At 43.8% G+C, this 14,151-nt stretch overlaps 1 protein-coding gene across 1 annotated transcript in view; it reads left to right on the top strand.

Moving 5' to 3' along the window:
• Positions 1 to 14,151, top strand: part of ITGA2 (integrin subunit alpha 2) — a 52,826-nt gene that overhangs the window by 19,126 nt on the left and 19,549 nt on the right. Inside the window, exons 10-18 of the mRNA XM_056848378.1 lie at positions 3,544 to 3,682; positions 3,959 to 4,104; positions 4,960 to 5,103; positions 7,169 to 7,372; positions 8,961 to 9,097; positions 9,706 to 9,845; positions 10,681 to 10,832; positions 11,716 to 11,826; positions 12,776 to 12,858. Coding sequence (XP_056704356.1) covers positions 3,544 to 3,682; positions 3,959 to 4,104; positions 4,960 to 5,103; positions 7,169 to 7,372; positions 8,961 to 9,097; positions 9,706 to 9,845; positions 10,681 to 10,832; positions 11,716 to 11,826; positions 12,776 to 12,858 — 1,256 coding nt within the window. The remainder of the gene's footprint in view (positions 1 to 3,543; positions 3,683 to 3,958; positions 4,105 to 4,959; positions 5,104 to 7,168; positions 7,373 to 8,960; positions 9,098 to 9,705; positions 9,846 to 10,680; positions 10,833 to 11,715; positions 11,827 to 12,775; positions 12,859 to 14,151) is intronic.

Raw genomic sequence — 14,151 nt, 5'->3', positions numbered from 1 at the left:
TGGCCAACCAGGTGTCTCTAGGAAGCCACTAACAAGGCTAGTGCAGCAGCACCATCCTGCCTGTGTTCCACCGCACCCAAAATAATAGGCATGCTCCTCTGATACTAGAGAGAATAGGTATGCAGCATGACTAGTATCCATTCTAACTAATAGCCATGAATACCCCTCTCCTCCATGAATATGTCCACTCCCCTCTTAAAGCCCTCCAAGCTGGCAGCCATCACCACATCCTGGGGCAGGGAGTTCCACAATTTAACTATGCGTTGTGTGAAAAAATACTTCCTTTTATCTGTTCTGAATCTCTCACCCTCCAGCTTTAGCAGATGACCCCTTGTTCTAATATTATGGGAGAGGGAGAAAAACCTCTCCCTGTCCACTCTCTCCAAACCGTGCATAATTTGATAGACCTTTATCATGTCTCCCCTTAGCCGCCTTCTTTCCAAGCAAAACAGCCCTAAGCGTCCTAATCGCTCCCCATAGGACAGTTGCTCTAGCCCAGGGATCTCAAAACTGCGGCTCTAGAGCCGCATGTGGCTCTTTGGCCCATTGAGTGCGGCTCTCCGAACTTAGTTCAGAGCCCCTGCTCTTGCGCCCGCTCGCGCCGGCAGCCAGGCTGCGGAGCCGGCGAGCCTGAGAGAGAGAGAGAGTGGGCGCGCTGCCCCCCCCCCCCGCCGTGGAGAATGGCCGGGTCCCCCTTTCCCTTGCCTTCTAGCCGTGCGATTGCTGGGTAGACGGCTTGGAGGTTCCTGGCCCCCCCCCACCTATCAGCTGTTGGGCAGGGTGGGCTTCCTTTGGTAGACCTGGCCTCCGGCTGAGTCCCATTGGGAGGCCATGTCTACCCACTGACTTTCTTGGCAGTAGACCTGGACTCCGAGGAGGGGGGAAAAGTCCCCCTTCAGAAGCCAGGTCTACCAATTGGCTTCTATGGGCCTCCGGAGACAAGGTCTACTGTCAAGAAAGCCAATGGGTAGACCTGGCCTCCCAATGGGACTCAGCCGGAGGCCAGGTCCACCAATAGGCTTTTATGGCGGTAGACCACGCCTCCAGACGAGGACTCCGGACGGGGAGGGGGAAATGGCAGGGACTTACAATTTAATTTTTATCAATAAATAAGATCACTATTAAGTATGATGCCCTGACCTGGATGGCCCAGGCTAGCCTGATCTCGTTAGATCTCAGAAGCTAAGCAGGGTCAGCCCTGGTTAGTATTTGGATGGGAGACCACCAAGGAATACCAGGGTTGCTGTGCAGAGGAAGGCACTGGCAAACCACCTCTGTTAGTCTGTTGCCATGAAAACCCCAAAAAGGGGTAGCCATAAATCGGCTGCGACTTGACGGCACTTTACACACACACACACACATTAAGTATATCAGGTTTTATTCAGTGTACCTATAGTTTAATTAAGACTTAAAACTTTAATTAAAGTTTATTAAGTTAATAAACAGTGTACCTACCTACATAGTTTAAATAATTTGGCTCTCAAAAGAAATCTCAATCGTTGTACTGTTGATATTTGGCTCTTGACGAATGAGTTTGCCGACCCCTGCTCTAGTCCCCTAATCATTTTGGTTGCTCTTTTCTGCACCTTCTCAAGCTCTGTAATATCCTTTTTTAGGTGTGGTGACCAGAACTGTACACAGTATTCCAAGTGTGGTCTCACCATAGATTTGTACAAGGGCAGTATGATATCAGCAGTTTTATTTTCTATTCCTCGTCTAATTACGGCCAGCGTAGAATTTGCCTTTTTTTACAGCAGCCACACACTGGGTTGACATCTTCATTGAGCTATCCACTACCACCCCAAGATCCCTTTCTTGGTCTGTCGCTGCCAACACAGATCCCATCAGTGTATATGTGAAGTTGGGATTTTTCCCCCCAATATGCATTACTTTACACTTACTCACATTGAATCTCATTTGCCATTTTAATGCCCATTCTTCCAGTATGCAGAGATCCTTCTGGAGCTCTTCACAGTCCGATTTTGTTTTAACCACCCTAAATAATTTGGTGTCATCTGCAAACTTGGCTACTTCACTGTTTAACTCCAACTCCAGGTCATTGATGAACAGGTTGAAAAGCACCGGTCCCAACACAGATCCCTGAGGCACCCCACTGCTCACATCCCACCATTGTGAGAACTGACCATTGATTCCTACTCTCTGCTTCCTATTTTTCAGCCAGCTCTCAATCCATAAGAGGGTTTGTCCTCTTATCCCATGACTATGAATCATAGAGCTGGAGGGGCCATACAAGCCATCTAGACCAACCCCCTTCTCAATGCAAAATCAGTCTAGAGCATCCCTGACAAGTGTTTGTCCAGCTGCTGTTTGAAGACTGCCAAAGAGGGGGAGCTCACACCTCCCTAGGCAGCAGATTCCACTGTTGAACTATTCTCACTGTAAAACATTTTTCCTAATATCCAGGCAGTACCTTTCTGCCTGTAATTTAAACCCATTATTGTGAGTCTTGTCCTCTGCTGCCAACAGGAACAGCTCCCTGCCCTCCACTAAGTGACAGCCTTTCAAATACTTAAAGAGAGCAATCTTGTCCGTCCGTCCCCCCCAACCTCCTCTCCTCCAGACTGAATATTCTGAAGTCCCTCAGCCTTTCCTTGTAGTGTTTGGTCTACAGGCCCCTGATTATTCTCATTGCCCTCTTCTGAACCCACTCCATTGTCCACATGAGGCCTCCAGAACTGCTCACAGAACTCCAGGTGCAGCCTGATCAGTGAGGTATACAGCGTAACATATGCATGTGAAGAACCTATGTACTTGGCCCTATCATATGGTTCTTATATTGCCAGAGCAGTATGCAATGAAGCCAGAGAAAACTGCCCTGTCCGTCCATTAGCCAGGAAAAGCATGCTTTGACCCCAGAGGAGAGACTAGTGGCTGCAAGTATGGCCAACAGAGCAGTCAATTCAGGAACATAGTGCCAGAGAACATGTAATCCCTGGGAACATGCCACATGTTCTTTACTGGTGGATTGAAGCATCTACCACTCTGCAGAAATAAAACACATTAATTGTTCTCCATTGTCACAAATATTTTCCTTGTTCATCAGTATTTAGTTTACCTTTGTTAGGGCCAAAATACACATGACAGAGAAGTTCCATGATCAGAACTCCCAACATGTTATATGGCCTTAACAAACAGATGCAGGCACCCAAGTATAGATTAGGAGGATTGTGCTGGGGAAAGGAAGGATTTCACTTTTTTGCCTTTTGCCACAGAAAAAATGGCTCCTCAGGCAACTTTGTCCTGATGGGGGAGGGCAGAATGACACAGGTTCCCTACTAAGGCTTAAAGTCATCTGAGGGAACAAAATTTAGCTGGAGAAATGGCACCTAGATAGAGCGCTAAGCACTATGGTCTGATCCATTTTGAACCCTCCCCTTCTAATATTCAGGATCAAACAAAACATTGAGAGTTCCCAACACATGTAGCTTGACCCTACGTGTTCTGTTGTTTCTAAAAATCACTTGCAAAATAAATGGTTTTGTTTTAAATTGTGTGTACCTTGATTTCCCCCCTCCTGTTAAGGAAGCTCTCATGTTAGGTGCTGTTGGGGCTTATGAATGGAACGGAACAGTGATCCAGGAGATATCCAAACAAACAATTATATTTCCCAGTCAAGCATTCGGAAAAATTTTGCAAGACAGAGATCAGAGCTCCTATTTAGGTGAGGATGGAAGTTACACCAAAGGTCAGAAGCACCCTTGGAAATCAGCAAACCTGGTTCCACCTTCCACTTTTAGTATTTTAAATGAGTTGCCATATGCAATTGTCTCTACGGGCTTCAATCTTCCTCATATATGTAACAGTGCCATCGTAAGAACACTTTCCTAGAAGAAAACCCCACTCAGTACATTTGAGTAAGATTCTGATTAAACCTGCTTAGAATTGGTCTCTGCATCGTCTGCTGCTCGGAAATGATTACTGCAACGTTTCTCCTCAGGTTATTCTGTTGCTGTTGTCTCATCGGAACATTCACTCTATTTTGTCGCCGGAGCTCCGCGGTCAAACTACACTGGCCAAGTTGTGGTCTATGAGGTGGATACCAATGGCAATGCAACTATTATTCACTCTCAGAGAGGAGAGCAGGCAAGTGTAACATGTAGAGTTTTCCTGAACACATGCAACTAATGCCACAGGGATCAGATTCAGATTTATTAGTATGGCATATGCCAGTAAAACATTTTTATCATCTATACATGAGATAAAAGATTACATAGATTTTAAAAAGACAATACCTGGTTAAAATTCTTGACTAATATTTAATAAACTAAAATTCACTAAATATTAAAAGAAAAAAATTAAAAAATCTAGTTGCCATGATCCAGCTTTAAGCAGCGGACTTTATATGTGACTGCTAATCAGATTTAGGACTATGGCGAAGCCATTAAAATATTAATATCAGTTACAAAATAGAATTAAAAGATACAATGTCTAAAACTGGAATATATAATTCTTAAATAGAAAAATAAATTAGCTAAAAACCTCAGATTAAAATAACATTCTCCATTTTAGGCTAGATTGCCACGCCCCTGCTTTGTCTGGCGAATCTTGTATATTGCAGCACAGAATTTAGCTGCTTTGTTTCATCGTCTGGGCTGACCCTTCCCATAAGAGATTCCTCAGCCTCCCTTCCTCAGAGCTGTCCTTTGTTAGATTGAGGAGAGGGGAAATTAGCTTAAATCTTGCTTCCTCGTAGAGCATCTGAAGAAAACGTGCACAATAGACTCGACTTCACCTGACTTACAGATGCCATAGGGGTCTGCTCCTTTGAATCATGCCGGTTCATTACTAGAATTTCCCAAAGTGATGTATGGTGCTTTTTCCATGCTGCATTCCGGGTGTACAAACTTCATTGCAATGCATGATTGTAATTGGTAAGGAAGGGGTGCACTGAGAGATTGCATGCATCATATGCTTAAAAAAAAGTGTTTGTCATTCCAGATTGGCTCCTATTTTGGCAGTGTCGTGTGTTCGGTAGATGTTAATGGAGATGCAGTTACAGATGTGCTGTTGATCGGTGCGCCAATGTTTATGAATGACTTTAAAAAAGAAGAAGGACGAGTCTACTTGTTTTCTATCAGAAAGGCAAGTAAATTGTACCAGGGTTCCAAGTCACAGGCTTAGATCCACCAGAATTTTTATGCAAGTGGAAAGATTACCTCCCCAGAGCATGACTTTCTCACTTCCCCCCTCCTGGGGCATTTTGGGCTGCTGTGGGGTGGGTGGTGGGAGATGAGGAAATTGCCTACATGGGAGTAAATTCTTCTGCCTGTGGAAAAACTGGTGGACCTAAGCCACTGCCTCTGAGTTCTGGAATATATTTTAACAGAATCTTAAGGACATAAGAAAAGCCATGCTGGATCAGAGCAAGGCCCATCAAGTCCAGCAGTCTGTTCACACAGTGGCCAATCTTAAATACATACATATATCTAGAAAAAAGCAAGAGTCCAGTAGCACCTTAAAGACTAGCCAAATTTCTGGCAGGGTATGAGCTTTTGTGAGCCACAGCTCATTTCTTCAGTTATCTGAAGAAGTGAGCTGTGGCTCATGAAAGCTCATACCCTGCCAGAAATTGTGTTAGTCTTCAAGATGCTACTGGACTCTAGCTCTTTTCTACTCTTATTGACAGACTAACACTGCTGCCCATCGTGAGACATAAAACTGTAGAGGAGGGGAGAGAAATATACCACTTACTTATATGGAGTAAGTTAATCAGTTCTATCTATCATGATTATGCTAGTTAACAATTTTTCTTTCATGCTTCTTCCACCAGAGGAAGGCTGTACCTCTAATGCAAACTTTTAAGCCAACCTTTGGGATTTGTGACTGGCCAGTGCTCTCTATACATTTTTCCCTGTTCTTCTTCCAAGGAGCTTGGGGTGTCATACATAACTCTCACCACCACCTCCCTTTTCCATTTTATCTTCAACCCAATGAGCATGACAAACCCAAGGTCACCCAGAAAGCTTCATGGCTAAGTAGAGATTGGAAACTGGGTCTCTCCTTTCTTAATCAAATTTAGTCACAGTGCCTGTTACTGCACTGGCTGTTAATACACGCTAACGAAGATTGCACATTAGGCATAATAAACCAAAAGCATCTACACAGAGTAGCCAAGGGGATTTTCATGGATTCCTTTGAAAGTTGCTAAAATCCCATCAGTTAGCTGTTTACAGAGAAGGAAGAATCATAGAATCATAGAGTTGGAAGGGATCACCAGGGTCATCTAGTCCAACCCCCTGCACAACGCAGGAAATTCACAACTACCTCCCCCCCACACCCCCAGTGACCCCCTACTCCATGCCCAGAAGATGGCCAAGGTGCCCTCCCTCTCATCATCTGCTTAAGGTCATAGAATCAGCATTGCTGACAGATATCCATCTAACCTCTTCTTAAAAACCTCCAGGGAAGGAGGGCTCACCACCTCCCGAGGAAGCCTGTTCCACTGAGGTACCGCTCTAACTGTTAGAAAATTCTTCCTAATGTCTAGATGGAAACTCTTTTGATTGAATTTCAACCCGTTGGTTCTGGTCCGACCTTCTGGGGCAACAGAAAACAACTTGGCACCATCCTCTATATGACAGCCCTTCAAGTACTTGAAATTGGTTATCATATCACCTCTCAGTCTTCTCCTCTTCAGGCTAAACATTCAGGCTAAACACACAAGAGTGTGGTAGGGTTCCCTCACTCCTTTTCCTAAACCGGTAATCAGCATTGAGCATTTTAAAGAAGATTATCCATGCACAAGCTCAGCTGCTGGATTAGAGATGAACATAAGAACATAAGAGATGGAAACCATGCATGCAAGAATCCAGCATGAAAGGTTCCTAGCTGGATCTGGTAACTGCTTAAATAGCAACAATTGTCAGTGCAAGCACCATGGTAAAGTTTACTTCAGCAACGGTTGCCAGGATGCTTAATGGAAATTTTTTTTATTATGTCTGTAAGTTGTTTTTTAACACTTCCTTTATAGCTGGCACAATAAAAGTCAAGGAAGTTAAGTATTTCCACAGCTTTTTATGTCTGTGTAGGAACTAGGAAATTCCATCTCCTTTTCGAAGAATTGTATTAGGATACAAGAATTTTAGTCTGGTATTGATAAGATAATGGTGTGGGGGGGCCCCGTTCATTTTCTGATGTTTTCTCATAGGGCATTTTGGGTAAACAAGAACTTCTGGAAGGTCCTCAAGGGTTAGAAAATGCTCGCTATGGATCTGCCATCACTGCTGTCTCAGATATTGATTTGGATGGCTTTAACGACGTGATAGTTGGTGCGCCATTAGAAAACAAAAATTCTGGTGCGATTTACATTTACAATGGTAAACAGAGGACAATACATACTAAGTATTCCCAGGTAAGTCCTTTTGAATGCAGGGGAATAGGAGCTTGTTACCTATTCTGAATTTATTAGAGTTTTGTGAGGCTCATACAGTGTCAACTCCTTTCATTCTTACATGTTTTTAGATCCTTTACAATGATAAGAAAGGTAAAGATAGTCCCCCTGTGGAATCACCGGGTCATTCCTGACCCATGGGGTGATGTCATATCCCAATGTTTACTAGGCAGACTATGTTTTACAGGGTGGTTTGCCAGTGCCTTCCCCAGTCATCTACACTTCACCCCAGCAAGCTGTGTACTCATTTTACCAACCTCGGAAGGATGGAAGGCTGAGTCAACCTTGAGCCGGTTACCTGAAACCGACTTCCGTAGGGATCGAACTCAGGTTGTGAACAGAGCTTGCTGCAGTACTGCAGCTTACCACTCTGCACCATGGGTTTTTTCTCTGATGAACCCTGATAAAATAAATGCATCTGCATTTTATATTTTTATGTATTTATTTACTTCATTTATGCCTCAACTTCCTCCCCAATGGGGACCCAACATGCCTTACATGGTTCTCCTCTTCTTCATTTTATCCTCATTACAACCCTGTGAGGCAGGTTATGCTGAGAATATGTGACTGGCCCCAGGTCACCCAGCAAGCTTCCATGACTGAATGGGGATTCAGAACTGAGGCTCCAAGACCACTCCATTATGGTAGCTTACTTTATAGGACTTACAGTGAAATCCAAAGGGGGGTATTCTTGCTGGGGATGGCGCAGCCACGGCGCTGCCTCCTGGGCCGTTTGTTGCACTGAGGCAAGCAAGCTGCCCAGGAAAATTCCCCTAAGCCCCGTGAAACTGCTCTGTGCAGTTCCATGGGCCTACACCACCATTTTTGCAGGCGCCAGTTTGCCCCAGCGAAAGGGGGCGTTCCCAGGGCGAAAGGGCTCATGGAGTAGACTAAAGTCAGCCCCACACCCAGGAACACCCCCCATTGGTTCTGGCGTGAGCTCCTGCATCAGAGATACGCTGACGCCATGGCTGCGCTGGTGCCCATGTGTGGTCCTACAGCGCTGCTCCCTGGCATCAGCGTAAGTGACCTTGTGCCAGCATAAATGCCCATTTAGCTGGCACAAGTGGCATTTATGCCGGTGCCAAAGTCACATCACCTCCTAAGGGCTTTTCCCCACCCCCCTGGTTAGGATTGCACTGACAATCACACAGCTACTCTTGGATATTACTATTAGCAATGATTGCTATTTCAGTATGTTTTCATTGTGTGAATGTAAATGCATCTAAAATGTCTTAGTGGTTTTGTGAAATGTTTGTTTTTGATCACTGTACTATTATGATACATACCAGAAAAAAACTCCCATAGCACCTTAAAAACTAATAATCATATCATGTCATAAACATTTTGGGTTTGACCCTACCATTTCAATGTATTAGTTTTGTAACTAATTCACAAAACAATAAGAATGGAAAATGTGATTTCATTCACATGGAAGATATGGGAAGGGGAGATTCTCAAAATACATAGCTTAATATTTGTAGATGAAACAAGGTGATTTTCTCTTTAGAGACCAATCTGTATCTACTGTAATCATCTTTCTTTCTAGAAAATTCTAGGATCTGACCCTGCGTTTGGTCAGCAGCTCCAGTATTTTGGAAGATCAATTGATGGCCGTAATGATTTAAATGGTGATGGAATTACTGATGTATCAGTTGGCAGTGACGGAAACGTGATTCAGCTCTGGTTAGTAGTGGTTTTAATAAAGTAGCTAAAAATAATAGAATGAGACACCAGATGTGTACAAGAAATGCAATACACTATTGGTAAGTTAAAATACAGTGCAGGATCCTACATGTCCAGTGTTATCACCCAACGTCCCCCAGACATTCAACATTTTGCATTATCCTATACATAATTCTGAACTGGACCATAGAGTACGGATTAATAAATGTGCAAAATGGAGTTAGTGACAGATGGGGGATTTCTCTGCAAATGTGAAGGAAGTCCCAGGTTTGAAAAAAAATCTGTAATCTAAAAAAAAGCATTAGGGGATTAAAATTTCCCCAAAACAATAGAAACACCTGTAGCTTTAAGAAAAGAATGCCATTTGAAATCTGTTGCGATTTTGGAGGTTGCTAAGCAAACACAACAACATTGTTACGCCCAAGCCTTGGTTTTTGTAAAGCAAAGCCCAAGGTGGTTAGGGGAGGCAAAAACCCTGGAAAGGATCCCATTCCCCTCCCTATCATGTTCCGTGATGGACTAAACAGGCCTAGTGGCAAGTACTGAAGACTCACTACCCATACCACTCTGTCTGGTTGAGAAAGACAAAGGTGCATCTGTTCTTTTAGGTCTCAGAGTATAGCTGATGTGTCTATACATGCCTCCTCTACACCGAAGAAGATCAGCCTGCTAAACAAGAATACTGAGATAGTTCTGAGGATATGTTTCAGTGCAACATTTAGACCTGCCAGTAGGAGTAATCAAGTTGGTAAGTATTTCTTATGTTTCATTACGTGTTGAGTTTTGTGGAAGAGAGCTATTTAATTTATTGACGGGGAAGGGGGAGTTACTAGAAACATACTAAATTTCGCCACCTTCCCCCACAAATCTAGATCCATACCAATAAAAAATAAATCACCGTTCAGTATTTTGGGGAAGGACAATTTGCTTCGCTGTTGCAGTGCTTACCAAATGTTCACAACTGCTTGTAGGTAGCAACCCTACTAGTGGGTTTTATCCAAACAACCACAAGCACAGCTCAGGTTATGGAACAACTTTCACTCTTTTCCCCCTCCCACTGCAGCCTATTACACCTGCTAAAATGGGGACAGAACCAGGCATGATACAGAGTGTAGTACAAGGGGGAAGTTGGTGAAAACTTCCCTCCCAGGGGAAGTGTCCTTATTCTGACAGAAAATGTCCATTGAGGGGGAAATGATTGAGTGATTAGTATGAATAAGTGAATTTGCTTTTACTTGTAGACTTTTTTTTAGCAAACTAACCAGAGCTTGCTGCTGAGCATCTATGTAGATAAATTTAGTTGAGTTAATATTCTTATCAGTATATGCAATTTACATGGCATTGATTAAAGCTGCAAAGTGCTTTACAGTCTTCACCCTAACAGTAGTTCCATAGGTTCACTATGGTGGCTTCAATCATACCGCACACCGCTGTTATCCATAGAGATGGAAGAGCTGGAAAAACTCTGTAGTTGCAGACCTCATCCAAAGACTCCTTTCCCAAGGCTATCCATTGACAGTGTGTCTGAAACACCATGAACACAGCTTCCTCACGGGGCTACAACACTTCTGAAATCTCCTTAGGTATCAGATACAACCTGACGTTGGATGCTGACCTCCTATCTTCTCGAGTGACCTCAAGAGGAGTATTTAAAGAAACTAGTGAGAGGTATCTGCAAAATAACATCATAGTTCATCCCAGGGAGAACTGCATAGAACATGTTTTCAATATCCAGGTAAATATTCTCACCCAACCATTCCATATAATGCATGAGAAGAAACCTGTGTTGGAGTCTTGTTTGTCAAGAACAAGAGATTAAACTGTTTGCTGGGGGTGAGTCTATAGCTTGGTCGTAGAGCATCTGCTTTGTTTGTAGGAAGCTAAGACAGGATGCTTTACCCTGATGTGCAGCTTTTTTGTGCAGAGAATATTTTTTCTAGAAGGAAGAGTGGGCCCCTGTTTGTGGTCTGTTCCCAGTCTACACATACAGGGGGGAAAGCAGTGGATTGTGGAACAGTGAATTGGTAGAAACAGATTGTACCACTTCACACTGCAGAGGAATTAACATATTTGAATGCTCCACCACACAAAAACTCCCTACAAGTATAAAGTCAGCACATGCAAGACAGTGGTTCTAGCTTGTTTTCACCACTATCCTAGTTGTCTGCTTCTGGAGATTTTGTTTTTATGTTTTGCACTGGGGAGCGTTTGAACATTGGCCTCCTCACCTGCTTCTTGAAGTGGTACAATCTATTCTACCTCCTCTGCACTCTTCCACTTTCTTCTGCCGTATGCATAAGAACATAAGAGGAGCCCTGCTGGATCATGCTAGTGGTCCATCTAGTCTGGCATCCTGTTTGCACGCAGCAGCCAACCAGTTGTTCTGGAAGGCCAAACAAACTGGGCACGGAGGCTGAGGCATTTTCTTAATGCTGCCTCCCGGCACTGTATTCAGAGGTTTGCTGCCACGATATAGACCCAGACTGAAATGGGACAACCAGAGACAGGTTTACTGTCTCATGCAAACTAAGTCTGAAGATGACATCGTTTTTTCTCTTTCGTTAAAATTAGATTAGAATATCAGGATATCGATTGATTATATGTGTGTATTCCTTTAGGAGCTCTCTGATGCTGTCAACTCTCTTAGTGTACGCATCGATATAAGCCTCAAGAATCCTGGCTCGGGTCCAGTTCTTGATAAAGCTTCCCCTGCATCTGTTACTTACAGTGTAAGTATATTGACACACAGCACTCCTTGCTGAGTCAACACATAATTTGGTGGGGAAAACACAAAACTTGTATGCCACTCTGATCTTCTTTGGCAGACGAGCAAGCTAAAAATGTGATAGGAAGGAAGGTACTGAGTTGTGACTCCTTAAAGACTAACAGAATTTTATTATAGCATAAGCTTTTGTGGAATAGAGCCCACTTCTTCAAGTACAATAGGTGAATCCTTCCTATGCATACATTCTATTCAGCTGGTAGAGAAAAACAAAAGAGCAGGGTCAAGGAGTCCTGAAATTCAGAAAGCGGAGACTGAAGCATAATTGTAAGATTGAATCTGGTCAAGAAATATGCAGAGACCATTCACTAGTAATGCTAAGCTTGTTGTTAACTGTAATGGGTGTAGAGTTTGAGGTTTTGCTAAGGAAGTTAAAAATCCCAAGGCCCTGTTCAGCCCTGGAGGGGAGATTGTGAGAAATCTCCACAAAGCCCACTTCAGTGGCGGCATACCAGAAGCTTCCTTGGACACTCTTTTGCTGAAGGTGACTTTCATATCTGCAACAGAGAGTCCTGGGAGCAGATGTGTCTGGAGGGAGTGGATATGTGGTGTTTCACTGTGTTGGTAAATAGCCTGAGGTTATGATGGTGTTGCATAAGCACTACAGAAGTGATTAGTTAAGCTTTAAGAAATTCTTCACTTTCATTATTAAACCGAACAAGTGCTGAGGCCTTTTATGCATGGCTGTTTCCTTGTGGTCACCCCCTTGACTGCTTCGGGGCTTTGCTTTGATTATGTATGCCTTTTCCGACCACCAATAATTCCCAATTTTGGATTTGGTTTGGTTTGATTGTAGACAGCCCCACAGATACCCTTCTTCTGCTATTTTTAAAGAAGTAAGATCCTATGGCGGTAGGAGCAAACCTTTTTCTTCTTGTTTTTTTTAATTCCTGTAGATCCCGTTTGTTAAAGATTGTGGTGAAGATGAAATCTGCAGTTCTGACCTTGTTCTTGATGTTCAACAGAAAACAAATAATGAGTAAGACAGGATGATTATTCAGTTCTCTTAAATAAGGGACAACTGTTACCCTTTGGTTAAAAAGAGAAATTAAGAAGAAAATACATGTTTAACATTTTGCTGTGATTCTATTAGGTTTAAACAACCCTGACACAGCCTTTACATTGATACAGGATCCTATTTCACATGTCATTTATTTATTTATGATTTTTACTTCATTTATACCCTGCCTTTTCCCCAATGGGTACCCAAATGGCTTAAATCATTCTCCTCGCCTTCTTCTGTGAGGGAGGTTAGGCCCAAAGTGTGTGACTGGCTCAAGGTCTCTCCGCAAGCTTCCATGGTAAAGCGGAAATTCAAACCTAGATCTCCCAGACTCTAATCTAGCACTCCAACCACTACACTGGTTCTTAAAGATGGAACTCGTGTGCACATACTCTTCCCTCTGCTTCCTTCAGAAGAAACTATAATTTTCCATTACATGGGAATCAGGCAATCTGTTTCCAAACATGATTACCATTTCTGATTTTGAGACACACTGACCTTTGTACAAACTATAGTTACCAGATTTTGATATCATTTGCCGTGAACTAATAATTTGTGTAGCGCATGGGTGTCAAACACACGGCCCGGGGGCCGGATCCAGCCCTTTAAGAGCTCTTATCCGGCCCACGAGCCAGCCGGGGAAGCATCCCCCCGCCCACTCCAGATCTGCACTGGCGAGGCATGGCCTGGCCCAACCAAGTGATGTTTATGTCATATCAGGCCCTCGTAACAAATGAGTTCAACACCCCTGGTGTAGAGTTTCAAGAAGAGAGAGACGGGTGTTTGTGAGCATCAGGCATGTGGGGTTGCCAGCTCTGGCTTGAGAAATATCTGGAGATTTGGGGGAGTGCCTGGGGAGGCAGATTTTTGGGAGGGAAGGAGCTCAGTAGAGATGTGATGCCATAGTGTCTGCCCTGCAAAGCTGGCATTTCCACCAGGGGAACTGATCTCTGTAGTCTGGAAACCAGTTGTAATTCCAGGAGAACCCACAATCCCACCTTGAGGCTGGCAACCATATGTGCCCTTCAGGGTTGAACATGGGTTGGCCATGTTGGTGTAGAGCCAGCATGGTGTAGTGGTTAAGAACGGTGGTTTGGAGTGGTAGACTCTTATCTGGAGAACCAGGTTTGATTCCCCTCTCCTCCACATGAGCGGCAGACGCTAATCTGGTGAACTGGGTTGGTTTCCCCACTCCTCCACATGAAGCCAGCTGGGTGACCTTGGGCTAGTGACAACTGTTAGAGCGCTCTCAGCCCCACCTACCTCACA

The sequence above is a fragment of the Euleptes europaea genome, chromosome 4 (assembly GCF_029931775.1).
Source record: "Euleptes europaea isolate rEulEur1 chromosome 4, rEulEur1.hap1, whole genome shotgun sequence".
Lineage (NCBI taxonomy): Eukaryota > Metazoa > Chordata > Lepidosauria > Squamata > Sphaerodactylidae > Euleptes > Euleptes europaea.
Note: the sequence above shows the minus strand (reverse complement) of the source record. Positions and strands in the feature narration are given on the sequence as shown.